Genomic DNA, 27,276 nt, shown 5'->3' on the forward strand with positions numbered 1-27,276 from the left:
ATGAGCCCTCGGGGGTTCGAAGCCTTTGGTGACGGTAAAATAATTTACCAACAAGGGATATCCGCATCAGCTCCAGATACGTGTGATACCTCAACTTGATTCATTCAGAAGAATTGGAGAACCTGGCTAGATACTATATATTTAGTGTCTCAATCACATCTGAGCTATAGGCATCACTCATAACCAGATAATTTCCATTCCAGGTAGATCTCATGGCGCTCGAAAATGGTCACAAAAATGAATATATTTCGAGAAACATCCATAAATACCGCATTGCTAGTATCCCAGCAGATGGTATAGGGCTTGTAAGTGAGCGTTGATATTCTTCATCAAGCACTAGAATACTGATTTTACCTGAAAGAAGTTGTAAATGCTGCAATCGAATGTGTCAAGACTCTCGCCAAAAGTCTTTAAACCTCTAATATCGAATTCGCGGAACTGCCATAGGGCACAGCCTACTACAAGAAAAACGGCTGACACATACCAGCAGATGGGCTCGACACACTTCGGCAATTCGACGCTGGGTTGTTCGGCTCTGTTGGTGTCCCAGGCATACCTCCCATCTCACCAACGCTTTCTGACGCACCCCTTAGTACTACTTGGTCAGCTAACTGATCTCATAAACGCTCTAGGCCATATATCGCTCTGGTGCTTGCTTCTTGCAATTCGGAGACCCATGCAGCTGTTCGCGAACACGCGTCCTGTAAGAAGTTTCCCCAAGACACAATCTTATCTACGAAATGTAGCTGAAGGCGACATTGATTGGATCTTAGTACGGAAAATTCTGAAGGTGAATATAGTGGTTAAGGAGGGCGATCTCATATCCACCAGCCACGGGAGTCAGCAACAGAGGTTGCCATCTTTACCCGAGTCGGCATTGAACGCATCATGTGGTTTGCATTTGAGACTGCTCAAAGTAGACCACGGAAGCTTCTTCCAGTAGTCACAAAGAGCAACTCAATGCGTAATGGAATGGTCCTGTGGGACGAGGTGGCCGCGGAGGTTGTAAAGGACTTTCTTGGTGTAAAATGGGATAAGATGCTCGTCGACGCAATGACTGTAAGTATGGTCCATAAGCCACAATATCTTGATACGGTTGTTGGAACGAATCTCCACATGGATATTCTTTCCGGCCTTGCCGCAGCCTTAGCCGGTTCTATTGGAGTAGCAGTATCTAGTAACCTCGACCCTACTCGTAAGAACCCTCACAGTTTGAGCCGATACATGGGAGCGCATTTGATATGATAGGTAAAGGGATTGCAAGCCCTGTAGCAACAATTTGGTTAGAAGGCAAATATAATGCATCTAGTGACTCATATTGTGGATAGTAATAGACAGATGAACGGTCGTAATCTAGCAGTGCATGAAAGAAATGACCCCGGAATTCTAGGTTTGACCGTTCCAGGCTTGTGCATAATTAATGTCACTGAGGAGAGATTCCCAGGTCGCACCCCCAAACACGTCTAGCATATCAGGGACAGCTGAGATGTGGAGTTCTGGGCTGGTCGGAAAACATACGTCAATATCGGAATCCTGTATACCTAGGGGGTGGCTAAGAGCTTGAGAAAGATAGCGATCGATCACAAAAGCGCTCCAGAAGATGCGCTTTCTCATATCACAATCATCCGATGACAGTTCTCCATAACTGGCCGAGAAATGATGAAGACCGCTTAAGAAGATAGAACGAAAAAGTAAGCCAACGACTGTGGAGGCTGCACGGAGCGACATGACGGCAACGAGGAATAGCTGTGCCGCGAAAAGGGCCTGTATTGATCCAATATCGCTTCGGACGGCTAAGACGGGCAAGGAAGCCAGTGCGTCTGTGGGTCTTTTAATCCTAGTTCCTTCGAACAATTCAGGACCATGGAGACTTGCAAGATCGAAGATGCACTGGAAGGTAACAGTGCGTGCGAGACTGGAATGTGTATTCCGCTCGGAATGTTTGTAGTGGAAGGAAAGTCTTCCACTTCTCGCATTAGAGACGGTCCGTGGATGAAAGGGAAGAACGAATGCCAGCTTCGAAAATAAGCCATCAAGAGCTGCTTCGCTATCCCACGAGATGGAGGGCGTCCTAGCTCTGGCGGAACATCAATTCCATAACTTTGAAAACTGATTTGCTCGATAATTGGCAGATGGCACTGATATGTGTTTGGACGGACTTTTTCATCCTCTTCAATGCCAACAATGCAATCTTCTGGCGATGGCTGAGATGTCTCTTGGGCTGCGCAAGCTTGATCAGTCACAGCTGAGAAAGCTCATCGAACGTATTCACGAAATAAACGCCGCTGGAACTCCCCACGAATTGGCTCTTGCCGTTAGCGAAGGCTCGTAGAGAGCCAATCTCTTGAACCGCATGTGGGGAGCTAGGGCCTAGTGGGGAATGCTGCATGACACACCCGGTTGGACAATCATGAAGTCCGGACGTAAGTTTCAAGGTGGCTGGATTGAGAAGGAAGGCGCACTTTTAGCGTCCCCCCGGTGGATCGTTGGTACGTCGAGTATCTGGCTCAATTGCCAAATGCGCTGCGTAGAACAATGCATATAATCTCACTCGGCGAGCTTGGCGCCTGACGATTACCTAAAGAATCTAATGTATTAATAAAATAATAAACGCTATGGTTAGGACGGGGCTTGTAAAAAACGATAAAATTTAATTTTTAAAATATTTAGTTTGTACTAAAACAACGCCCATAAGCTCTCAGAAAATTCGTGGATACATAAGGAGCAGTACGAACGTCCGTGCGTCCCAACGATCCAGGTTCTGATTTATGAGATAACCGTCTATCAACTGTTTTTAAAAACCGGAAAACGAGAAGGCAATGACCTTCATTCAGCTTCCATCGTAGAGTTGAAGGGCACGAGGTTGTACAGATCTTGTACGATAAAACGAATCTGAGCCTCCACACGATGGTATATATATTTATGATTCAATAAATCTGCTCTTTCCCATTTCAAAAACTCCGAATTGCCCCTTCGCCGACACTATAACCACTAGATTTTAAATACGGGGTGTACATAATCCAGACAATCTTATATATTTATATATTAATAAAGTGGATACCATAATATAAGCTTAGAATATTTATTTCCTTTCAAATGGAACTCCATTGATGTGGAGGATTTAGATATATTTAGGGTGTTCTAACAGATTTAAGATATACACAAAGAGTGTAGAACTTCTTGATCAATAAACCTAACTTTTATTTAGAATCTACTGCGTAATTGTATGTGACGTCACGGGTAGCTGCAAAAGTTCATATTTACAAACAATTTGCCACGAGCCGCACACAAACAAACTCACCCCCCAATGGCTTCGAACTCGGAATCAAAGAATGCCCTCATCTCAGGCGGAGCTCGTGGGATTGGCCGTTGCCTTGCCCGCACCTTCCTCACCAAAGGCCACCGAGTCTACCTTTTTGACATTGACGAAGAACAACTCAAGCACACCACTGTCCACCTGAAGAAGTACCATGGCTCCTCCAAGCTCGATTCCTCGCTTTGCAACCTTCGGGACATTGCCGATATCCGTCACAAAGTCTCGAAAGCAGCCGAGTTCAACAATCGAATTGACGTCCTGATCAACAACGGTGGCATTGCCACGCCTCAATGGAAGACGGAAAGACGGTGGCAGATCCGGACACAATTGATGAGTGTTAAGCATACATAGAAACGAATCTCACGGCTCCATTTGCCATGTCACAAGCATGTATTCCTTACATGAAAGCGAGTCGAGGCGTGGCAGATGCCGGGCACGTGCGCGATGCAGACCTTGCATAACCCATACTGCGATCCAGGGGCATGCATCCACTAAAGCGAGACGGGTAAATTAAATCGTCCCCAGGATTGGGATCGGTACGGGTTCCCGCCCACGCATCTTAATTGTACCTTAGCCCGATGCACAACATGTCTATTAGCCTGAGTTAGTGGGAATTAGGGTAAACTTGATAGCTCCTGGAAGGATCGGAGTAGCACATGAGAGCAGGGAAGGAGATAAAATGGGGAAGGATTGGCAGGGTCAAAATAGCAGAGGATCATCCTACGAACCGCGCAGGGATGCCAGAGGATATTGCCGATGCGATGTATCTGATGAATGCTGGGTTCGTTACGGGACAGGACATTGCCGTCGATGGAGGTGTTCTGAAGAAGAAGAAATGATGATCTGGCTCTTAGCGGATGGGATCTGGAAAATCAAGCGCCCGTTTTATATGCCGATATGCTCCAGTTTTTTCTCTCTGAAGTTTTCGAATAAGGCATTAGTGAGCTCTCAAGGCAGAAAGTGTAGGCGGCCCAGATGTTCGGTCGTTCTCGTTAATAAGCATTGGTGCGCTAGACTTGTCCTATTTCGTGTCCTGTTTTCTCTTGGTGGATTCGCTCTAAAAACCTCGTATCGTTCTTTCATCCGTCTCGTGCGACATTTAGATATCTTTTTACGCCTTTGATACTCCTTCTGGTTCGAGCAAATAATTCTTACTTAGTATAGTATGGCCCATCTAATCATATTTACTGCAAAGCCGCGCTCCGTCAATATTTCAGGGATAAATCGTACCACAATCACGCAGTCACCCCACCAACTTTGGCCTCGGTCTCCCAAGGTCAGAAGTGCTGGAGAGCAACCAACTCCGCGCTAGAAATACCTGGGATATTTCTTGCTAAATGATAGGTCTATATTATGTCCTTTAGTCCAGAGTAGGGTAAAGTCAGAGCCACAAACCTGGAAAGGGTCTCGATCCCGGTATCTCGTGTACACGATATCTGTGGATTGAATACATCGCATCATCATCTCTCCTCATACAAATGATACAGAATCAGGCCACATAGCTCGAATTCCCTTCGGTGGAGTTCGTCGGCGATGGCCGTACTCATTCGTGCCTTTTTTCTTATGTGCAATGTATAACTTTTCATATATAATCATCTCTCTACTTGCCTTTCATTCCTACTACACTGCTTTCCCGACAGTTTAGCTTCAGCCACTGATCGTCACACTCAAACACTCAAAATTCTTATTGGCAACTCCATCGAAAGGATAACCAAGCACACCTCGCACGTTTCACATCCACTAATACAAACTATGCCCGCCGAACAAGTAGTCCACAGAACTGCTAAGTCCTTCTGGCCCTATCTCGTTGGATTTCTTAGTACATACTCCCCTCCGCTTCCAGGGAAAGTTCCTTGCCAGCATTCCAAATTCTCCATGGCTAACATGTACCCCCCGTTTAGTCGCCTCCGGAGTCTACACTACAACGGTTGCGCGAGGTGAAGGCATGGCAATCGACAACGCTCGGGCGCGTTGGCAGCGTCAGAAGGCCGCGAGCGAAGCTGCCATATCTGCATATGGGAATCATATGCTGGAAAAGAAGTCATAGGGGCTGGCAGAGTTGGGATAGGAACATCTTTGTCTAGTCTTGTCTGTATGATCACATGCAAGGGAGTTGGGGCGTTGGAATTTGGCTTCCGCGGAGCGGCTGCGGAAATGCCGGGCAGACCTTTAGACAATCGGCTTTCGTCTTTGTATCAACAGGACGCTTAGATGTAACGTAGTCGGCGGGCTAGTGGCCCACGCGGGCTAGTGGCCCACCTCAAAACCCACCAAATTTATACCTTAATATCTTAACAACCACTTAATAATAAATTCTAATAATTTGGATTTGGACTTTTATATACACTTTACAGCTTCTATTAAAGTTGCATAGTAATTAGTTTAGTAGTTTTTAATATATTAAATTTTAGGGGCTAAAATAAGGCTAAATTACTATATCTTAAAAACTACTAAACTATTTACTATATAACTTTAATAGAAGCTGTAAAGTGTATATAAAGGTCAAAATATAAATTATTAGAAATTATTATTAAGTGGTTGTTAAGATATTAAGGTATGAATTATCTAATTTTTGGTTGGGTTTTGAGGTGGGCCACTAGCCCGCGTGGGCTACTAGCTCGCCGACTACGTTAGTGTTGAGGGAAAGGTTTTATAAAATGGAAGATACCGTCGCAACATCTACGATAGCACTTGTCGGCCAATTAGGAACACTTGAAACCAATTTATTTTACCTCCTAAGGCTGTAAAATACTCTAAGATCGCGTGGCTTCTATAGGTTGGGGGACCCCTTATAGGTCTACACAAAATCTGGTACTCAGTGGTGTGTAAGATTCATTGCCGAAAAACTCAGTGTGCTTGGCATTCTTATTGATCGTCCTAGATGAGGCAAATGGTAGAGGTTCGATGAAAGAGGCAGGAGAGCTTAAAACGCACCGTTGGCTGAAGCTCAGCGCGAGTCAAGACCCGTCTTCATGCACGTAAGCAACTCGTTCCGCATCGAATCTGTGCTCAAAGGTCTCGGTTGAGGCCGATTCCTGAGTCATGGCTGATCTCATACGAGATTTCCAACCTCACATTATGGCTCTTGCTTCTCTCAGCCAGCAACAAAGTTCGCACCGTCGATGTTAGAACAAGCCTATCCAGCTACAAGTAGTAACCCGGGGATTCTCGCCACTCCATCACGTCTTTGATGCTGCAGTAGACTTGGAATCATTGGTGAAGTGCAATAGTGTGTCGAAGACTGCAGACACGCATTGCAAAATCCACAAAGCTAAAACGCTTTTTCGTGTCAGGCGATGATTATGTTGCTACCGAAATAAGCATGTATCTCATGTAAATCGGACTTGCTTTTTGAGAGGCGTTCGGGGCAGCCGTCCTTCAACGTGCACGGCACACTGCGCCCTCCGGCATTCCCGGCAGCCACGAATTCAAGGTTCAAGGATTACTCATCGTGGGGCACAGCACCGACCCGTCCCAAGGAGAAGGGCGAGACTTCCCTGCTATACTTGTCTGAGATATTCAGTTGTCAACAAGTTCAACTGGCCGCCGACCAATGGCCTTGTACTCATTATTGTACCCATTCGAGTAATATGTTTCGGTAAAAGCAATAATAATATTAGATCTGACCGCTGGGTATAACAACAATGCTGGCGCCACAAAGAATTTTTTTGAATGGATGCATCCTGTAAAATGGATGCACGGAGCCCAATAGGAAATTCCCAAATGCTAGCCAGATCGTACCGGGATCTTTCAAATTCTAAAATTCATGATCCTTATCCATGTTGCCTCATGTTGAGAAGCACCAAATGTAAAGCTCTCCTGTACTCTTAAACCCAACGCCGCCGTTTCCGCCCAAAGTTCTTTGCCACAAGGCAACTGGCCACAGTCAATCGTTGCTTCCAACTCAAACAGCCAACCACGCTCCGCGATTTTGTAGTTGTCCGTCGTTCTCTGTCCGCCAGTCCTTCCCCTCCGTCCGTTGCGTCACCTCAGTTGTCTTCACAATCCCCATTCCATCCTTTGCGAAGCTCACTGGGCTGCCTGAGCTTCCATCGTCCCTCAAGTATTTGAGTTCCACAACTGTTTCCGTCCCAATAATGCGCTCCTCACTGCAGTTATCCCCAATGGGGTCCGTATCCGTGCTCTTGCTCCCCGCTTTTGTGCCTTTGCCGTACGGGTAGCGACCGTAGCTGTTCTTGCCGTAGCTGTTCGTGTTTGACGGTCCATGGGGAGATGTGGAGCGTAGCTTGCTGCGCAGACCGAGTTTATATGATAAGCTGCGCAGGAGAGGTTGTAGGGCGGGGAAGCAAGCGACCCATAGACCTGTGTGGCCCTCCAGATCCGTCCAAAAGGAGGCGAAAGTAATGTTGAAGGTTGTATTTTTGGTCATATCTATGCGGATAACCGCTGTAGTCTTTTTAGCTTTGCTGTTTCCAGTCTAGATTGGGAAGGGGGTTAGATGAAAACTTACTGGAGAGTCGAATTATACCGGTGATGGCAGAGAAGATCCCGACAGTAAAGACCAGCATTACTTTAATAGTAGTGACATTAAACATCATCTTAGAGTACAAAACCCATATTGGAAGACCAAGGAGCATGCAGTCAAATAATATACCGAAGGATGCGTGTGTGTACCATAGTGTATTTTCTTGAGCCGCAGATAAACATTTTACATCTGGTGCAGTCTTATTCCACAGGCCACTGGGAAAGAGGTCAGAACTGACTAATCATGAAAAGTCCATGGATAATACGTACCGAACTGGCCTACATTCGAAAAGCAGGATGGAGAAACAGACGATTGTAACGATTGAGATGGCTGCTTCGAGGAGCCATACTAGTCTCTTGAAAGATGCTTCGGGTTAAACGTTAGCTACAATCTTCTACTTAAAATATACTCAAAAGGCAGGCGAATATTGAAAAGTCGTTAGAGCCCCACATCTGTGAGAATGATAGTGGGTCCATATGCTAGATTGTGGGGTTGGACACCATTACTTGATGGCCCACGAGCTTATACCAACTCATGATATCGGCTTGGATATTTTCGTGTGGCTCTCAGAGAAATTTGGGCTGACAGAAATTCCTTTGGCCTACCTTCTTTGTTTATGCGAGGTAAGAATGTAGCAATGGAGAGTCGGACGAGACCGGTAGATGCGAAGTAGAGCAGCTGCATGGTAGGAAGAATCTACGCATTCAAGTTAGTTTCGCACGTTTCATTGTCTGCGCTCGTAGTACGTACCGAGAAGAACTTCGCCAGATCTTGTGGTTCTACCAATATCATTTGGCGTCCGGTGCCATGAAAGGTTTCTTTGGAGTCAAAGACATCAGCGCATTGATTCTTCGGTGGTACTGTAAATTGAAACACATACCCACAATCTCGAGCGCAGAGAGTGTCGTCAGGGTGCCCTGATATCGAATGTCAGTCTATCATTTTCTGTACCGATAATTTGAGTTTCCCCGATTCCGTTGTTCAACGTACCCAGGCCAATACCGCAAAGACATCATCTAGACCAGAGTTTCTGATCATCCAGAGGCGCACATAAAGCCTCACGGCGAGAATCACCGAAGAGATGACGAGGAGAGCAATGTTCAAATTCCGAACAATTGCCGTTCTTTTCTCCATGTCAGGGGCCTACCAACCAGGGCTGTTGTTTTGGTGGAGAAAATTGGGTCTCAGGTTGCAAATGAAGAGCGCTTTAACAGAGTGCGAAATATACAGCAGGGGTGTATGAGGTTGGAATGCTGCTCAAGATTATGTATAAGATGGATACCCAAGAGATTCACTGCATACGCCATACCGCACGGATGCTATTCGTCTGAAGGCCATGAAATCTCAGAGGCTAGTACAAGGCGAGACGATCGATGGCAGGGAACATGGGTAGAAGCCGGTCCTTCCGTGCAAGTCACAAACCAAGGCTAGTGAAATCGATTGGAGGAATTTTGCCCAACCAGAAAACGTGGTTCAGCCGGGAATGGTACCTGATTCATGGCCATTGCAAAAGGCTTGTTTGAAAAATCTCTAATCAGCGAAGCGCAGCTGAAGGAAATAAACCTTGGAACCACGCGATTCGTATGACTGTAGATTGAGCAATGCATCCAATTTTGCTGAGCTTAGTGCGCGTCCTTCACTCGCCTGCGCTCGCCTGTGCATTCTTGACTTATGCTGTTCAACGCTGTTCGATGCTGTTAAGCCATCACGACGAACTCCTCAGCCCTCCGTAGCCCTCCATGGCTATTAAAGATTCGAGGGAATGCATGGTTTGCGAAGGGGCATTGCTTGAACGCCATCGACCAGCATGCAGGTTGCCACTTGTCCCGGAGGAAGGGGAGGGTGTGGTGAAGAGGTTGGAACTAGGCTTTGGTAAGGAGGAAGCTCCGTGGAGGTGCATATCTTGGGTTCGACGGGCTTTTTAGCAAGCGACGCGATGGTAGCGATGCGGCTGCTACTGGCTTCAGACTTATGGAGGGATGCTGGAGCAACTTCATCCGAAAACTTTATTTCTGGGGGTGAACGGGAAGAAGAGTTCGTACGAATCCCCCCCGGGGTCCTGGCTTAGGGAGCAGCCACCGCGGGGAAGATGCCAAAACTGATCCCCTTGCCTCGAGATCCCACGCCCAACCCGCCACCATACCGCTCCATCCTCTACTCCGCCACTGCTTCTATCATCTCACCCGCGAACCTATAACGTAAGTGATGGGGTTATGAAGGTGTCCCTAGTTATGAAGGTTTCGCACATCAAAACAAGCGCACAGACAAAACTTGTTTGCAAAACCTGCAATCCTTCATAACTAGGGACACCTTCATAACCCCATCACTTACGTTACGAGCTGACTTGTGCAATTATCGGCGTCCGCCTGAGACCTATTGGGATACCTCCTGGAAATGCTAGAGGTGACGCGGCGCGCATGGTTCCATACCGCTGACCCGTACCAACGCCGCAAAAAAGTACCCAGAGTTCATACGTACCCTGTTTCTTCTTTACAGTACCATCGCCTCGTTGAAATCCAGCGTTTTCCTTGCGAACCCAAATAATTGTTATTAGCCGCCTTGTCGTGTTTAAAATCAGGATGTGACTCCTAATGTGTTCTTGGCAGGCCTCCCGCTGAACCTCCTCAGTGCAGGCATCATTGAAGATCCCAGTGCGGATCTCGAGCACTTCCCTTGTCGAGACCTTGTTAATCTACAACCCAGCTGCACTAATTTGCGCTTTTCGAGCGGTGGGGGATGGCCCCAGACAATCAATTTACTTTGTTGAGTCTATAAAGAATGAGCCTCCTGCGTTCTCCAAGGCTTGGCTGTACCTCAACTTCCACTCCGCAGCCTGTAGTTGGGAGCACATACAAGTTCAGACCCTCATCTTGGCACAAAGCTTGTTAAAATGCTCCTAGCGTGGCAAGGCTCTGTTTTAGCTTTACTGGCGAGCTGCCTGACGGCAGTTGAGGCGATTCCAAGTCCAAGGAGCACATGCAGCAAGCTCTCTGTAAGGAAGGAGTGGTAAGCGAACTATCTCAAACACATCTAGCGAGTGTCTGACAGATACCATGCAGGAGAACCCTAAGCAAGGCTGATAAGCTGTCCTACATTGCTGCTGTCAAGTGTCTTCAGTCCAAACCACCAACAACTGCTTCAGACTTTGATGGTGTGCGCAGTCGTTATGATGACTTTGTAGCTGCCCACATCAACAACACGGACTACATTCATTTTGTGGTAGGTGGATAGTCCCCTTGCTGCTACACTATATGTTCCTGTCTACAATTTGATACCCAACCTGGGACACGAACCTTGAAAGGAGTCAAGCCCGCCATACCGGGTTACCAACCTAGTTCAGAACTTACTCAATAACTAACACTACTCTAGGGCCATTTCCAACCGTACATATCCCTCAATATGCTTGGTAATACTTTAGGTCAGCTGACTTCCCTTGCAGATGGCACCGATGGTTCGTTGCCCAGTACGAGAAAGCGCTTCAAACCACATGCGGTTACACCGGAGCTCAACCGTGAGTAACCTTCTTTCCCTCCATAATGTGTGAAGTCATTACTGAGAAAGGAAAACAGATACTGGGGTTAGTAACTAGTGGCGCTTCTACTTCTTGGAAAGTAGCAACTGACATGATTGCGTAGATTGGACTCAAGACGCGACTGAAGCGCTGTTCCCAAAGGCGCCCGTTTTTGATCCGACATGCGGTTTTGGTGGCAACGGACCATATATCAACTCCACCAATGATCCATCTGTTCACCTACATATCCCGGGTAAAACTGGCGGTGGTAGGTTTCCTGACCCGCTCCTTACTCTAAGATGCATAGCTTAATAATTTTCCCTTTGTAGGTTGCGTACAAGATGGCCCTTTCAAAAACGTCAAGCTCAACATAGGACCAAGTAAGTCTTCTGGTGCATCACCGGATTTTTTACTTCGCTAACAGTAACAGACACTAACTTGGCATACAACCCTCACTGCTTGACCCGTGATATCAGTCCATATTTCGCGTCCCAAACATTGAACTCATCTGTGGTCGCTTCCGCGCTTGCCGGGAAGACCTTCAAAGACTTCGATATCATTGTTCAAGGCAGGCCTGATGTTGCCGGCATAACGTATCATGGCGGAGGCCATCTTAGCGTTGGGGGGATCTCGGTGTGGTTAGCAGCCTGTGGCGCCGATACAAGCTCCCAAAGGCCGTTTACTAATACTTTCTATAGATTGGAGACATTTACGCCAGTCCAGGTGGTAAGCATTCATACCGGTGAAAATCACCGATAGCACTGTTACTGATGTTCTCGTTGCAGATCCTCTGTTTTACCTCCATCATGCCAACTTGGATCGTCTCTGGTGGGAATGGGAGTCAGCTGGTACGTGATAAAATTCATGACGAATCGTTGCTCCAACTAATAGTTTCTAGACCCTAGCAAGCGCGAAACCGACATCTCTGGTCCAGACACACAGTTTGCATATCCATTTGACTTCTTCGGTGAAATTCCATATAAAAACATCACCCTCAACTACAACATGTTCTTCGGTAATCTCACTCCTGGGACAACATGGGTTCCTATCAAAAATGTCATGGATATTAGTGCAGGACCCCTATGCTACACATACTCACAGATATAGGTATATTTCTAGTGTTGGGGAAGTTTAAGCTTACATTTAACCTTGGAAAAAACTGGTGTATTCATAGATATTTAAATAGAATTTTATATTACGTATAATACTGGACTTCGTCCGCTGATCATCCAGGGTGTCCCGAGGGTGAGTAACATGGCGCCCATCGGATGTGGCTACCGCTGGCTTTCCCACGTTGCCAATCCACAACCAACCCACAATCGGACCGTTCATCCGCTGCGGCGCAATCCACTTGCTGATCAAAGATCTACCAAAATACCCGCATATCACTCCAACGTTCACCGTGCAGATACCAACACGCTATCCGCTTAATCATTGCCTCAACATATGCACTTGGCGCAAGCTGCCAAGGGGCTTTATAGCCAAATACACAGTAGCTTTTGCAGCTTCTTGATAAAGTCTTCACCTACTTATAGGTCTACTATTATCCATTATAGCCTCTGCTGCGCGGCTTGAAGCCCTTCACGAGGGCATAACGAGAAACGGTAGGAAATTTGGCTGGCGCCGGTTGGACGGGGAGATGAGCCACTACAAGGATTCTCCGCGCGACAACAAGGTCTCGCGAAGTTTTACCAGCAGACCCGCCAGGACTTAGTCGCATAGAATTTAAAATCGCGTAGCTAGGCTAATAAATGACGATAGACAGAAAAGACATTGATCTGTCCGACGATTGCCAATGAGACGGCACGAGGCGCACGTCTTGCTCGCGGCCTGGTCGCTGCCACAAATGCCGCCACTCTGATTTGGGCTAAGAAGTTTCCTGTTACAGATCCAATTAGCGCACGACTGTCATTTCTCCATTATTACGCGATTGATATACGGCTCAGATGATATGGATGACCACGACGCGAGAGAGGCTTGTAGTCGCGAAAGTAGCATTCAGGAGAGCGTGGCGCGTAGGAATTTCAGCTACGCCGAAATTAGCCCCTTAGCTTGGCACGCTAGGTCGTTCTTGGGAATTTTATCTAAACGCCCCTGACATCTATCCATTTCTGACCCACCTCTTCTCTTTCTGGAGAAAACACCAGAAACAGGGACCACAACAGGAACGTATAAAAGCCACAAGTTCCACGCGAGGAGCACCACAGCCCAGTTTGACAGCCACAATTATCAGGGCGCTCTCGCCTACTTTAGTGACACGGGATTCTCTCGTTCGTCAATGCGATAGGTCACAGGAACTGTTTTGGCCTGGCTATCGTCGGCCCACATAGGGGATCTATTCATACGCTTCTCCATGAGAACATGTAGTAGCGCACGCCTTGTTCTAGGTTGCTTCAGAGGTTTGATTCAAACCGAGACTTTCTAAATTCAAATCGCCGGAACCGCCAGCATACCCTTCAGCGCCGTCCTTATGGCTGTAAACAATCTCCACAGGGCTAGTTCGGGTGCGGTTCTAGGCCCACGATGACGGGGATGAAGCCAACATGCCTTGGTTGGTGACGAGCCGTGAAGCCTCTCCAAGCCACCATAGCTCTAGCCGCTTTATCTTCACATATAATGAGTCTGCGCCCAGCCGGGTCTCTAGGTTCGCATCGCATAGTCCAATCCCTAATATCGCAGTCCTTTCTGCAAGGCTGCCTCACCGTCGTTTCTCGCTGTCACATTTTCTCTATCAGTCGTTCTTTCCGTCTCTCGTTAACGATGCGTTATATCAACGTCATCGCGCTCTTCGGGGCCTTTTCACTCATTCACGCCTCTCCTCAAGACATTGATTTCGGGTTAGCTGACGAAACTCCCGATCCTACTTATACTATAGACGACTCTGCCACTGCTCAGACTGTTACCTATAACCCTGTTGCAGTGGCGGCTTCTATAGTTGCCGATATTAACTCTGGTGACCTGCCAGCGCACGCAAAGTTGATGAAAAGGACCAATGGAACATGTACTTCAAAACCCCTTGGAGCTGGCCCGGTCCCTGTTCCTGATACTGCCCCTAACTTTGCGAGCGATCCCGACTTTGCCGCCGCCGCTTCGGCCGCGCCTACTCCAAGTGGCTATACAAACACTTTCACTAACTTGAACGCATCGAGTAACGCATATGGCTATATGGGTTTCACAACTCTATCCAGCTACGACAGCAATGCCTGCGCAGCGAAGTGCAACGCAATCACTAATTGCATAGCTATCAACATCTTCTTTGAACGCGATGCTACGCTTGATGTGGGCCCGGCATGCCCTAACCCCCCGAGTACAACCAACATCAAGTGCGTCTTTTGGGGTGGTCCAGTTAGCGCATCCAACGCCAACAACTACGGCTATACCGACAACCAGTTCCAAGTCCTAATAGCCGGTTCCAATGGATATGTGAACACCATAGTTGCGCCCGTTACAGGCTATACTGGACCAGATTGCCTAGGAAATGCTGCCATCAACGCCCCACTTGATTGTAATGGCACCGTGGATACTTACCTTGGGGCCAAGATCTTCACTGCCGGACCCTTCGACCCATCATTGTGTGCTGCCGCTTGCTCGGCCACTAGTGCCTATAACCTCAGGCACCCACCAGCAACTGGCTCTCCAAAGACTTGCCAATTCTACAATACGTGAGTGCTAGGCTAATTAACCTAAAGTTGATGTGCTAACATTTACCAAGATATCTGCTGCTGTTGAATGGCACAAATCAAGGACAGTGAGTGCAACTACTGTCTAGTGTTTAAATTACATAACTAACGAGGTTTGTAGATATTGCGCCATGTACACTCGTGCCTGGGATGACAGCTATGCCACGAACTTTGGTCAGTACCGTGGCTACGATCATTACACTGTAGAGTATAGTGTTTCGTACTCTAATACGACAAGTTTCGGCCAAGCTTGTCCGGTTTCGTCAACGTCTTCGTCTTTCTCGTCTACCTCATACGCAAGCAGCTCTAGTTCCTCTACACTAGTCACAACAATTGTGTCATCCGATTCAGATATATCATTTACTTCAACCTGGGTACCACCGACAACGACAGCTTCGAATTCTACCTCCAGCAGTTCATATTCTAGCACTTCAACGGCTAACTCGACTTCACCGACACCGTCCGCAGCGCCGAGCTCCTCTGCATCGGCTCCAAGCAGTAGTAGCATACCCATCAGCAGCTCGCCTACCGAAGCACCAGTCAGCTCAACTTCGGTTGATACTTCGACTATCTCCTCGACGGAGGCGCCATACAGCAGTTTCACGCCTAGCTCATCGTGGAGTAGCACTGTAGACAGCAGTTCTAGCAGTTCTCTACCTGTCACTTCAAGTTCTTCCGAATCATCCAGCGTTGCTTCATCCACTATTTCATCGACATCTTCCTCATGGTCGAGCACTTCCAACTCGGACTCGGTTACTCCTGCCTCGTCCACCAGTTCATGGTCATCATCGGTCTCTTCAACATCAGCCAGCACATCTGCTTCTTCCTTTAGCAGCCCATCATCCCCTTCTCTGCCAAGCTCCTCCTCCACTGTTGGAGTAGCTTCAAGTTCAACTCGTCGCACCACCTCTTCAAGCTCATCGATAAAAAGTACATCTTCCGGCGGAACAATCCCGTCAAAATCAGCAACTACCTCTTACCCCAGCACCCTAGCAACCAAAACCAGCACAAGCTCCAAGACCTCGACCAGCAGCACATGCACTTGCGCGGCATCCGCTACCGCACGCGCCAAACCAACCGGCAGCTGCGGGCTCAGCGGCTACAACTGGTCCAAATCGCCTGTCAACACGTACTCTGGATCGCACTCATGCCCAACGCGCGAGATATGCGCGTGGAAGTGCCTCCAGCAAGACGACTGCAACTCCATCAGCTACTCCGCAAGCTCCCAGATCTGCATGCTGTACGGCGGCACGACGGGCGGGTGGCTGCGGCCGCTGGGCGATTTCGTCTCGCATGATGTCGGCTGCTTTAACTACGACTGCAGCAAGGGCGGCTGTGGGACCTATAAGCCGACCGGGAAACTTTTGCCGTTTTTGGGCCAGTGCAACAGTGACAGTCAGTGTTCGTGTGGCAGGTGCTTGATGTTTGGGAAAACTGGATTCTGTTTGTAAGGGATGTGAAAAAGGACGGAGTGATATATGGGTGGTTAATTTGTAATGTTCGTCATGAAAGGAAGACTTAGAGCATTTGGGGGTTGGGAGAGGCCGTAAGGAATAATATTTAAATCGGACTGAACTTATGATTGCGGTGTACCTTGCGGCGCGGAATGTCTGTCAACTTTCCTTCATTCTCTCGTGAATAACTTTCGGGCCGTTTAGCAAAGTAGAATAGTGATGTCTTAGAGATGCTTTTACTCGACTAAAATTTCTTATAGTTGCTAAGAATATACTATATATAATTAGGAAGCCACGTAAAGAGAACCGAGCACGTGTATCAGCGCCTTCACGGGCTACGCGCACCTTATAGGTAGTACAGCCGTGTCAATAGCTCATGACCGAGAAACACAACTAAATTTAATGCGCCCCGTAAACAGGCTGCAAATAATTTGTTTTGAGAAATGAAAATCTCCGACTACCTGTAAGCTCCAGGTCCATGCTTCTAGTAACGGGCTGACTTGCTTTTTGGCAATCCAATTTTCCCTTAGGTGACCAATATGCGCGTTCTTGGCACTGTTTGTGCCGTTGTAGCGCTCATTCTTTCGTTGTCTAGCCCTTCGAGTGCCGCTGCAGTCAAAACCACGAGCGATTTGATTATTGGTCATACAGCGCCGAACCGAACGGCTGTTACTGAGTTCTTAGGTATTCAGTATGGCCAAACTCCAGTGGGAAACTTGAGATTCGCGGCGCTTCAGCGCAGTGATCTATTTGGACTGGCGTGGCGTGGATCCGAGGTCAAATCCACTCCAATGCTCCAGTCCAAATTCAATACACCATACCTAAATAGGAATAACGTTTTAGCCACCCAGTCGAGCCAGCCACCCGGTCGAGCCACCCCAAAACACATCAAAATCTACCAACTTTAACCTTTTATAACTCCACCTTTATTAAANATATTTAAATAAAAATTTAAATATAGCTACTTATATATAGAGGTATTCTATTTATAATATTTTTNAAAAAGGTATTATATATTTAAGCTAATAAATACTTAATAAAAGCCTATATGACCTAAAAGGGACCGAATTAGGTAATAAATAGAAATAATGATGTAATACTCTTTTAAAAATATGATAAATAAAATACCTTTATATATAAGCGGCTATATTTAAAATTTTATTTAAATATCTTTAATAGGGGTGGAGTTATAAAAGGCTAAAGTTGGTAGATGTCACGGAACGGGGGCAGTGGCTACAGAGCGTATGTATTCGAGGAGTCTATAAGACGTTGCGCGATCGATCGTAAGGGTCGAGGGCGTAAGGAGGTGATATACCTACGCGTAGCTGATATAAGCTGTACGCGAGGTGTACGCGAGAGCACGGGGCTCTCCTATGGAGGCCCCTGCGGTGGGGTTCTGTGACACTACCCCCCCTCCTATAAAGGCGGAGCTCCGGCGACGCTGTGGTTACTATATATATATAGAAGGGGCACTTAAGGTATAGAAAAGAAGAAAGGGGGGTATTACTAAAGGTTTAAAATAACGTTATATAATAAGGCTTAGTATCTAAAAATCCAATTAATTAGATAACTTTAACCGCCGGTTAAAGTTCCTAGATATCTTAACAATATTCTAGTTATGTAATCGCACTTTGCCGCAATTTAACGGCAATTTGCCCTTACGTGGTAATATATAACGGTTTAACTCTATAAGGGCTCCTATAGAGGATTGGGTATAAAATCTCTGCTTAGGCCCGGTTTCTATAGGTTCGCGTAGTAAAAGTTACTAATTAGATCCTTTGCATTTTTAAAGTCTTTCTATAGTTGCTATTCTAGCTAATCTATATCGAATCCTGTGTATATAGCTCTATAATAGAGCCGTTGTCCTCTACCTTTGCTAAAGTATTTAGAGTTAATAATTTGTTTAACAGTCCACTCCTTATGGTTCTCGTCTTTGTTCTTATCTTAGATTAGTACTAATAGGGGTTTAGGCTATATTTACCCTAGTAAGGGGTTAGGCTAATAGAGGTGTAGTAGCTATAGGTAAAATACAGGCTATATCCCGTGGGTGGTTAGGGTAGGTGGGAGTTTTAGCTTATATGCAGCTCCCATATTAATAACTTATTTAATTAGATAGGGGCTAAGGTTTTTATAATTAAGTGACTTTATAGGCCTCTATATAGAGATATTACGTATATCTAGCTATACCTAGTCGCTAACACGTATCTCCAGTAGTGGCGTTCTATAGCGGTTAGCGAAGTAGGCCTACTTTACTTAAGCCTAGGCCATTTCTCCCTTGTAGTAGTTGAGTAGATTTTTTATATAGTCTGCATGCTGGTCGGTAAGTAGTATCTTAAGGCGTTTTTTATATGGTAGTTTTTTATTAATAGGTTTTAGTGGCTCTATACTAGATTAGGGGTAATAACCCTTATTCGCGAAGAACGGGGTAAGTCCTATAGTAGTTAAGACATAGTTATTTGCTATAAATTTACCTAGTAGGAGGTAATCTACCCAGTTATCTTAACTATAGGTAACTACCTATTATAGGTACGCTTTTATACTGGCATTAGCGTTTTTTAGTTGCCTAGTAGTTTTATAGTAAAAGGATATAGATATCTTAACAGAGATGCTAAGGCGTTAGTAGATTCGTCTCTATACATCGGAGTTAAATTATATACCTTAGTCGGACGTAATCAAGTTAGGTAACCTATATAGTCGGTAAACTTTATAAAGGAAGGCGTTAGTAACGTCGCTAACGGCTACGCCTTTAATTGGGACGTAGTGGCGCTCTTTTATAAGTCGGTATATTATTATAAGGATGTTCTTATAGGTACGGCCATGTCGTTTACAGGGTGGTAGGTTAATAATAAAATCTATAACGATATCTACCTATCGTCGTATAGGTACTAGTAGAGGGTATAGTAGTCCTTAGTACTTTATATTAAAGGCCTTAGCGCGCTTATAACCGTAGCAGGCGCCTATAAAGCGTTTAACTAAGTCTATTATTTTTAGCTAGAAGTAGTATCGGCTAAGAAGCTTATAGGTTCCTTCTTTGCCTAAGTGGCCGCTTAATTAAAGGTTGTAGGCCATTTAAATTAGTTGCTATTATAGATTTTCTAGGTTAGGGATAAATAGGCGACCTCTATAATAGAGCCTATTCTCTTTTACTTCTAAGGCTGCTATATTAATCTAGCCTAAGCTTTAAAGGTTAATAGGTAGCATATAGGTGCTAGCGGTCTTTACGGTAATAAGTTAATGTAGTAATAGGTTAACAGGGGTGTTATATACCATAGTAATAAGCTCGTTAATTTTAGGAGGTAACTCTAGTTCTATGGTATAAAGCTAAGGTACAGTTGGCTTTATTGTAGGTAGTATACCTAGGGCTAAATTTCGTGCTTTTAGGATTGTCTGTTATTGGAACTAATTATAGGGGTTATCTTTAGACTAAGAAAGGTCTTACGAGCGGCGTATTAGGCTATTAGGTTTAGTACCTTATACTCCTAGTCTATATGTAATTTTAAAGTTAAAACTAGAAAGGAACTTGTTCTAATATACTTAGTATTAGTTTAGCTACTTTGTGGTTATAAAGTACTTAAGGTTACAATAGTCCGTAAGGACTTTAGTTGGCTAGTTAGGCTCTGCTAAGGAAAGTTTTAGTTAGAATTCTTTAAACGCTTATATAATTGTAAGGAGTTCTTTATTATAGATCTTATAGTTATACTCTTATAGTATAAGCTTAGATAAGTAGAATGCGACTAGGTAAAGGAAACCGTTATCGCCTATTTAGGAAAGGACGCCTGCGTTAACGTGGTCTAAGGAGTTGGTTTTAAGATAAAGTTATCGTCCTAGTGTAAAGTGGGCTAGGATAGGTACTTTAGTAAAGGCATTTTTAAGGTCTTAGAACGCCTTCTCGCATTTAGGCGTCTAGGTAAAGCGTAGGTGCGTTTTTCTTCCTTTTATAGAAAGGCCCTTTATTCGCATTATTGCTGTAAATAGTGCTACTACGCCTAAGAAGTTATATATAAATTTCTAATAGAAGTTAGCGAAACCGAGAAAGGCTTATACGTCCTTAATACAGTTAGGGGCTTACTATTTAGTAATTATACGTACCTTCTTAGGGTCTATATAGACACCCTTAGTAATAACAATTAGTCTAAGGTATTTTACTTTTGTAACTAAGAATTCGCATTTCTTTAAATTAATATAAAGTCCTACGTCCCTAAGGCGCTATAGGACCTTTTAAACGTATTTGGTATACTTAGAAGGGTTATTACTATAAATAAGTATATCGTCTAGGTACGCGGAGCAGAAGTCATTAAGGTAGTCCTATAAGGCGTTATTAATATAGCTTTAAAAGGTGCCTGGGCCGTTATATATACTAAAGGGTATAATAGTGTATTTAAATTAGCCGAAGCGTAATACGAATATAGTTTTCTATTTATTACCTTCCTATATTTAGAGATAGTTAAAGGCGGCGATAATATTAAGCTTAGTATAGATTTTGGCTTAGCTAAGCCGCTTAAGGGTCTCCTATATAAGCGGTACTAAGTATTAGTTTTTAATCATAATAGCGTTAAGTCCTCTATAGTTAACGTAGAATTAAATACCTCCCCCTAGCTTCTTAGTAGGAAGAATAGGGGCGGCTGCTAGTAATATGCTGGGACAAATAAACCCTTTATTAAGGTATTTGTTGATATACTTTCTTATAACTAGAAGTTTATCTTTTAATATTAGGTAGGGTCTCTTATAAGATAGCGTTTTTCCTTATTTAATATTAATGGCATAGTTATTAGGTTAATATAGGGGGAGTATATCTACGCCCTTTTGTAAGCATATGTTAATAAAGTTATAGTACCTCTTAGAGAAAAGCTTACGGAGTTCTTTATTAGTAAGTCCTTTTTTAAGTTTTATAAACTTCTTAAAGTCTAAAGGTAAAAGTCTATAGAGTTCCGCAGGGGCGTTATCTTCTAGAAGGTTAACTATATCTATCCTATTACTATAGAGGACGTAGTCCTATTCTTTATTAAGCTTATATAGTCGTAATTGGAAAGCTGTAGTAACGGTCCAGCCTTTCCTATATACTATGCGGTAGAAGGCCGCGGCACTTATATAGTAGTAGTTAGTCATAAGTAAGGTAATAAGGGGTTTCTTAGGTTAATATCTTAGTAAGTAAATAAAGGCGGCTAGGCTATATCCTAGGCAAGTCTCTCTATAGTATTTAAAGTTAAAGGTTACTTCTCTCTTTTCCTAGTTAATGGCGGGGTTATATTATTTAAGCTAGCTTATTTTAAGGATAATAGGGTAGTTAGTAAGTAGTATAATATAGGCCTAGAGCTCTTCCTAGTGCCCGTTTATATCTAAATAGAGTTATACTATATAGGTAATCTTCTATATAGTATAACTACCATTAGCGAGTTATAGGGCGCGGGCTTTAGTAAGGGGTAAGGTAGGTAGGTTATAAGTACGCACGAGTTAGGTATCTATAAATTAGTTAGTAGCTCCGCAGTTAATTATAGAACGGCTTTTATATTATTTTGTGGCAGTAGTTCCTATTATAGGTAAAACTATCTATTTCCATCCGTTTATCTTTACTAAGTTATCTATTAAGTAGGCCGATATATAGATCCCTCTATTATTAGGGCGTCCCAACCCACAACTTAGGGCTAAAACTTAGCGTTTTCCGCTTTTATATCCAATTCTACTGCTATTACTATATTTTCGTCTTATACGGTAATGGCGCGTAGCAACGTATTTAGTGTTTAGGGTATTAGGTTAGGTATTAGGTAGTAGGTACTAAACCTAGCCATTAGGTAGTTTAGATTATCGCAATAATAGCCTTTTTAATAGCATCTATAGCAGCGTCCTAATTTTTAGAGTAGCTTACGCTTTCCATCTAGGAGTTTTTACGGAAAGGTTAGTATAGAGAGGTTAATATTAGCTCTAGTAGTACTTAAGGTAGTAGGCGTCGGTGGCTTAGTATATATAGGTTTAATAGGCCCAGAGGGCTTTTATAGAGAGGTCTTTAAGTAAGGGTTAGCAGTAGCAATCTAATTTAGTTGTTATTTAATCTTCTATAGGGCTGCTACCATCTTATAAATATCATTATAGTTATAACTAGTGGCTGCGTAACTAAGGTAATAAGTAACTTTTTTAAGGAGATTCTTCTGGTCTTTAGTATTATCTCGGGTAAGGGCTCCGGTATATTCCTAGAATTTAATATAAAACTTGTTAAATAATTTAGTAGGGCTTATCTTTAGGGCACGTAGTTTAGCTTAGTTGGTGGCTAGTAGGTTATAGTCGTGGTATATTAGGTTAAGATTATTAAGGACTTTTTAGTAAGACTACCACTTCTAGGGGCCACTAGTCTCCTATTAGGCGAAGAGTCTATTAAATGGTATACCCTTTATTCGCCCGATAATATAGCTAATTTTAATATCTTCTGTAGGAAAAAGGCAGGCGCTTTAAGTTAGTTTCTCGCGGATTTATATCTTCTAGTGGCTATATTCCTTGCGGTCTCCTTAGAAGACTAGGGGATTAAGGTAGCATATATTAGATTCTACGGTAGCAGTTTAGGTCCGATTATTATAGCTTTTATTATTACTGCTTTAGTAGGGGTTCCTATTAGGTAAAGCTGCTTAGCGCTGACCCTCTATTAAGTATTAAGTAGGTAAAGTTGCCGGGGGCGTAGAGACTTAGGTGGCGTTATATATAGTAAAAAGGTATCTAACGTTGTTATAAATATGCTTATTAAGCTAAGATTATAGGTATTTAATTATGCCTTCTTTTTTAGTAACTGTAGCAATTAGTACAATCTTATTCTTCTTTAACTGTTAAACGTTGCGTTTAGACATACGGAGGTTGTCTTCGGTTTCTTAATATATGTTATTAGCGAGCGCCTTATAAGCTTATAGGTCTTAGATAATATCGCAATCTTAGGCAGTACGCATCTTAGCTTATATAAGCTTTAAGTAGTAGTTCTATAGAAGGCGGTAGTATTTATTAGGGTCTCGTGCTACCATTTTTATAAACGTCTCAGCGTCTTGTATTTTAATTTTAATAGGTAGTAGCCCTTCCATTTACTTATCCGTAGTTATATAGTTAATAAAAGATAAGATATTATTAGTGTCCATCTCCTTAGGGGTTAGGGCTAATAAATTAAATTCTCCTAGGATTAATTGGCGTTATAGGTTAAGTATAGGTATTGGATTATTTTTTAGGTTTAATATAGTAGCTAGTAAGGAATATTGTTTTACTATTATAGGTTCCTTAAAAGTATAAAGTGAGGTAATTTATAGACACGCTGCTTTTGGCAGCGCCTGCAGTATTATAGAGACGTAGAATTAGTTATAGGCTAAGCGTTGGTGGTAAAAAGGCGCAACGTAATGTCACGGAACGGGGGCAGTGGCTACAGAGCGTATATATTCGAGGAGTCTATAAGACATTGCGCGATCGATCGTAAGGGTCAAGGGCGTAAGGAGGTGATATACCTACGCGTAGCTGACATAAGCTGTACGCGAGGTGTACGCGAGAGCACGGGGCTCTCCTATGGAGGCCCCTGCGGTGGGGTTCCGTGACAGTAGATTTTGGTGTGTTTTGGGGTGGCTCGACCGGGTGGCTGGCTCGACTGGGTGGCTAAAACGTTAATGGTTACCTATATAGGCTAGCCCGCAATTTTGGATTTCAATTGGCGCGAGTGTTCGCGCCGGTCCAAATAGATCACTGGCCTCAGCGATATGTGGCTCCGGCGGGAGCAGTCTTGACGGGAGCAGTCTTCCTCATGGGTAAACTTGTAACCATTCCTGGCCCAGGAATCAATTCTTGGACCATCACCGATGCGGGGTTTCGCAGGCACCGTATGTCGAAGCGTCTATTCCAGAATATGCCGAAATGTCCATTAATATGTTTGGTGACTGTCCGGCGAACATTCCACCATACAGCACGTTCCCTCTTCACGCAGAACGGCTTCCGTATTTGGAGTCTCTTCACCACGCACACCAGCAATCCTCACGACGAAGACTGCCTGAAACTCAACGTCTGGACCAAGACACCGAAGGCGAAGGCGAAGAAGCCCGTGTTCATCTGGTTTCATGGCGGAAGTAAGATAGAGGTAGCTCCTATTCCGGAACCGCACTATATACGACTTAGGATTCACCATACCTAGCTCATACAGCCCCTTCTACAACAGCCAGTATCTTTCTAACACTGAAGATGTTGTAGTGGTCACGCCCAAGTAAATTTCTTTCTCCAAATTCACTCTCGCATCTACCCACCTGACTTCTTTAGTTATCGCTCCGGCATATTTGGTTTCTCTGGTGCCCCGGGTATAGAGCAAAATGCCGCGCTGCTCAATTATTACTCCGTCGTGGAGCGAGTGCGCGACAACATCGTAGGCACCAGCGCTAATCCTTTTCGGATCGTTATATTCGGACAAAGCGCAGGAGGAACAGCAGTAGACCACTGCTCTTATGCCTGAAAGTCCGATCCCATCGTCGCAGGGTTAATATCTCACTCAGGCACAGCTCTGAGCTCCAACCCAAACAATACAACGTATGCCTCGTCCATCTTCTACAACGTTTCCAGGACGCTCGAGTGCGGTGGTGCAAGCGATGATCCTGCTATTGTCGTGGCCTGCGTCTGAACTGCGAATATCTCCGTCATGCTGACGGCCGCTGCGAAGGCGCCTGCTCTTCCAACAAAGGCATTGGCACACGCGACTTTCCATCCCACCATCGATAATATAGTAGTGTTCGACAATTATAAGGCAATGTCTGTAAATTGCTCGATCTTAAAGATACCGTACCTCCTAGCAAATGCAGATTATGGACGTGGCTGGTACAAACTCTCCGCCTACGCCGCGAAGATCAATTTAACACACTCCCAATGGGATTTATTTAATCAGCGTGCGTTTACATGTCCCACTGGCGAGGAGGCGAAATACAGAGTCCAGTATGAGATACCGACTTAGTGGTATAGATACAATGGTGACGAGGGCAGCCTCAGGCTGTATAATGGCAGTGCAGGGTTGGGTTCCAGACGCAGCAGCGTGTACCATGGAACAGATCTCGACATGGTGTTTGGCACAGCTTATAGCGCAAGTGGGTAGATAAATACAGCCGAGGAAGACGCGACGAGCGAGTACATGGTGGGTGCTTGGGCAGCTTTTGCGAGGGATCCAGCCAAGGCATTGATCAAGTACGGGTGGCCGTCGTATAGCGAGAATAGTGTGTGCCCTTTTTCTGATTTTCCGAGAGAATTCAACAGGGTGAAGGCCAGAGCGGAGTTAACAATTGGCAGGCACGAGTCTGGTGCGGTTAGCGTATAATAACTCAGCGAAGCCCAATTTCGTCAATCCGGCAGTGTATGAGGGCGAGTGTCCTGCGAAGAGCGATTTTCCCCTGACCAAGGCGCATTCTAAACATAGATATGGAGGCGAGCATTATCATGGCTATACGGGAAGTCATTCATTAGTCTTCACCACGCTATGCAAGTTCCAAATAAACCATTGGGGGAACTTAGAACGTGGCCCGGGCTTGTACGTGTATAAGTATTGTTTTCTTAAGCGTCCGAGGTCGTTTATAGGGGTATGGCGAGGCCGCCGAGGTTGAATGTAAGCTTCAAAGGCACGTTGATATGAAAATGAAGAGGATATATTTAAAGTTCCCATTTCAAACCAGATTCACACGGAAATAAAATCCACCAAATCTACTGTACAGGTAGGTTAAACGCCCCTTGCTCCCTCTCGCTCCGGAAGAAACGCTTCTAGATGTTGTTAGTTGCGACGGTGTTCTCGATGGCCCAGGTCCGGATATTATCATAATTCCTGCACACGTGCTTCGTGCTGAAATCTGGCCACGGTCCATCGTATCCGGGCATCTCGTGGAAAGTGATAACACCAACATCACTTGAGCACATAAGACTAAGTCGTAGAATCTCGATACAATGATCTGTTACAGGTTAGGAACTTTCTAATTATTCCGGATGGGTAGTCGTTAATGTCTTACCAAGATGTATCCGAAGCTTCTTTGGTGGGTCTGCTAGATCGCCACCTAGAGGGTCATAGTGTTCCTTGTATGCTATCTTCCGGAGAAAGTTTAAGCAGTGGAGCTGAGAGGACATTAGCTACATTGTTCTATGGTAGAAATGCACCGGGGATGGCTCACTTGGTGGAAGACCTCCAGCCCGATTCGGAAACCGTGCTCACCAGTCTTCGGATTAGTCACCCCTAATGAATCCATGGGCTTCCCTAGAGTTTTCATCTGTTCGTGAGAGATCATTTGGTCGCCAACTAAAGATCATCATATTAGCAAGTGTGATATTAGCTCGATATATCAACTCTACATACTATCAAATGCGAGGGCATTCCATGCAGCATCGACAGCATCATTGGCTCCAGTGTAGATAGGTGATCCCATCCGGCTAACATTGTACTGTACCGTCGAGTACTCGACTGCCTCTAATGCCGGTGCTATTTTTAAGATATCAGTATCCTCAGTCCCGGGTAAGGTGCGCCTGTATCTGGGAAGGCCACTTACACCATGATGCAAATTTCTGAACGAAGGCCTCATTCGTCGGCTGTCCGAACCAACTTGATACGAATAAGGCTGCCGATATCGAGAATAGTGCGGCGTGTGTGTACCACATCCACCTTGGCGTTTTCCGCACATTGCGTGTCCGTGCCTCCTCTCCCAGCCCGTCCTCCAGTAATGTGGCCGTCGAGTCACTCGATAAGCTGACCCTCTTCTCGTCTTCCAGTACGATCTCATATCCTGTCTTGTCGAATCCGGGCTTCATGTTGGCTGCTGGTGGTCGTTGTCACGTGGGTGAATTACTGGAGGTGGGTCAGTGAGTAA

The 27,276-nt window shown here is 44.9% G+C and overlaps 8 protein-coding genes across 8 annotated transcripts; 5 read left to right on the top strand and 3 right to left on the bottom strand.

Annotated features, from left to right (window-relative positions):
* On the top strand, positions 1 to 1,328 carry K441DRAFT_688435 (Isocitrate/Isopropylmalate dehydrogenase-like protein; the record flags this gene model as incomplete). The annotated part of the gene is made up of 7 exons (XM_067652188.1): positions 1 to 14; positions 254 to 309; positions 362 to 406; positions 491 to 537; positions 608 to 772; positions 832 to 1,170; positions 1,212 to 1,328. 7 exons carry the CDS (start codon positions 1 to 3, stop codon positions 1,326 to 1,328), a joined length of 783 nt encoding a protein of 260 aa, XP_067501604.1.
* On the bottom strand, positions 1,306 to 1,652 carry K441DRAFT_663260 (uncharacterized protein). The gene has a single exon (XM_067649171.1). The coding sequence runs from the start codon at positions 1,612 to 1,614 to the stop codon at positions 1,387 to 1,389; it is 228 nt and encodes a 75-aa protein (XP_067501605.1). The 5' UTR covers positions 1,615 to 1,652; the 3' UTR covers positions 1,306 to 1,386.
* A 1,481-nt stretch (positions 1,653 to 3,133) lies between these two features.
* On the top strand, positions 3,134 to 4,155 carry K441DRAFT_706784 (NAD(P)-binding protein; the record flags this gene model as incomplete). The annotated part of the gene is made up of 4 exons (XM_067653682.1): positions 3,134 to 3,587; positions 3,659 to 3,753; positions 3,915 to 4,014; positions 4,052 to 4,155. The coding sequence occupies exons 1-4, from the start codon at positions 3,308 to 3,310 to the stop codon at positions 4,153 to 4,155; spliced, it is 579 nt and encodes a 192-aa protein (XP_067501606.1). The 5' UTR covers positions 3,134 to 3,307.
* Positions 4,156 to 6,903: 2,748 nt separating this feature from the next.
* On the bottom strand, positions 6,904 to 9,078 carry K441DRAFT_663264 (uncharacterized protein). The gene is made up of 7 exons (XM_067649172.1): positions 8,793 to 9,078; positions 8,683 to 8,719; positions 8,553 to 8,620; positions 8,408 to 8,498; positions 8,072 to 8,168; positions 7,788 to 8,017; positions 6,904 to 7,723 (listed from the first exon to the last, which is right to left on the bottom strand). Exons 1-7 carry the CDS (start codon positions 8,934 to 8,936, stop codon positions 7,221 to 7,223), a joined length of 1,170 nt encoding a protein of 389 aa, XP_067501607.1. The 5' UTR covers positions 8,937 to 9,078; the 3' UTR covers positions 6,904 to 7,220.
* A 1,614-nt stretch (positions 9,079 to 10,692) lies between these two features.
* On the top strand, positions 10,693 to 12,420 carry K441DRAFT_688437 (Di-copper centre-containing protein; the record flags this gene model as incomplete). Its single annotated transcript, XM_067652189.1, has 9 exons — positions 10,693 to 10,808; positions 10,862 to 11,021; positions 11,172 to 11,313; positions 11,438 to 11,581; positions 11,643 to 11,693; positions 11,738 to 11,946; positions 12,012 to 12,039; positions 12,099 to 12,161; positions 12,212 to 12,420. The coding sequence occupies 9 exons, from the start codon at positions 10,693 to 10,695 to the stop codon at positions 12,418 to 12,420; spliced, it is 1,122 nt and encodes a 373-aa protein (XP_067501608.1).
* Positions 12,421 to 13,971: 1,551 nt separating this feature from the next.
* K441DRAFT_640216 (uncharacterized protein) lies at positions 13,972 to 16,739 on the top strand. The gene is made up of 3 exons (XM_067646610.1): positions 13,972 to 14,975; positions 15,026 to 15,061; positions 15,115 to 16,739. Exons 1-3 carry the CDS (start codon positions 14,074 to 14,076, stop codon positions 16,442 to 16,444), a joined length of 2,268 nt encoding a protein of 755 aa, XP_067501609.1. The 5' UTR covers positions 13,972 to 14,073; the 3' UTR covers positions 16,445 to 16,739.
* Positions 16,740 to 16,986: 247 nt separating this feature from the next.
* Positions 16,987 to 25,894, top strand: K441DRAFT_688438 (alpha/beta-hydrolase; the record flags this gene model as incomplete). The annotated part of the gene is made up of 9 exons (XM_067652190.1): positions 16,987 to 17,188; positions 24,142 to 24,522; positions 24,572 to 24,656; positions 24,710 to 24,875; positions 25,104 to 25,390; positions 25,421 to 25,496; positions 25,530 to 25,647; positions 25,721 to 25,798; positions 25,848 to 25,894. 9 exons carry the CDS (start codon positions 16,987 to 16,989, stop codon positions 25,892 to 25,894), a joined length of 1,440 nt encoding a protein of 479 aa, XP_067501610.1.
* A 291-nt stretch (positions 25,895 to 26,185) lies between these two features.
* K441DRAFT_571094 (uncharacterized protein) lies at positions 26,186 to 27,217 on the bottom strand (the record flags this gene model as incomplete). Its single annotated transcript, XM_067643960.1, has 5 exons — positions 26,186 to 26,370; positions 26,428 to 26,530; positions 26,587 to 26,711; positions 26,769 to 26,891; positions 26,959 to 27,217. 5 exons carry the CDS (start codon positions 27,215 to 27,217, stop codon positions 26,186 to 26,188), a joined length of 795 nt encoding a protein of 264 aa, XP_067501611.1.
* Between the last annotated feature and the right edge of the window lie 59 nt (positions 27,218 to 27,276).

This window comes from Cenococcum geophilum (genome assembly GCF_001692895.1).
Source record: "Cenococcum geophilum 1.58 unplaced genomic scaffold K441scaffold_33, whole genome shotgun sequence".
NCBI classification, from domain to species: domain Eukaryota; kingdom Fungi; phylum Ascomycota; class Dothideomycetes; order Gloniales; family Gloniaceae; genus Cenococcum; species Cenococcum geophilum.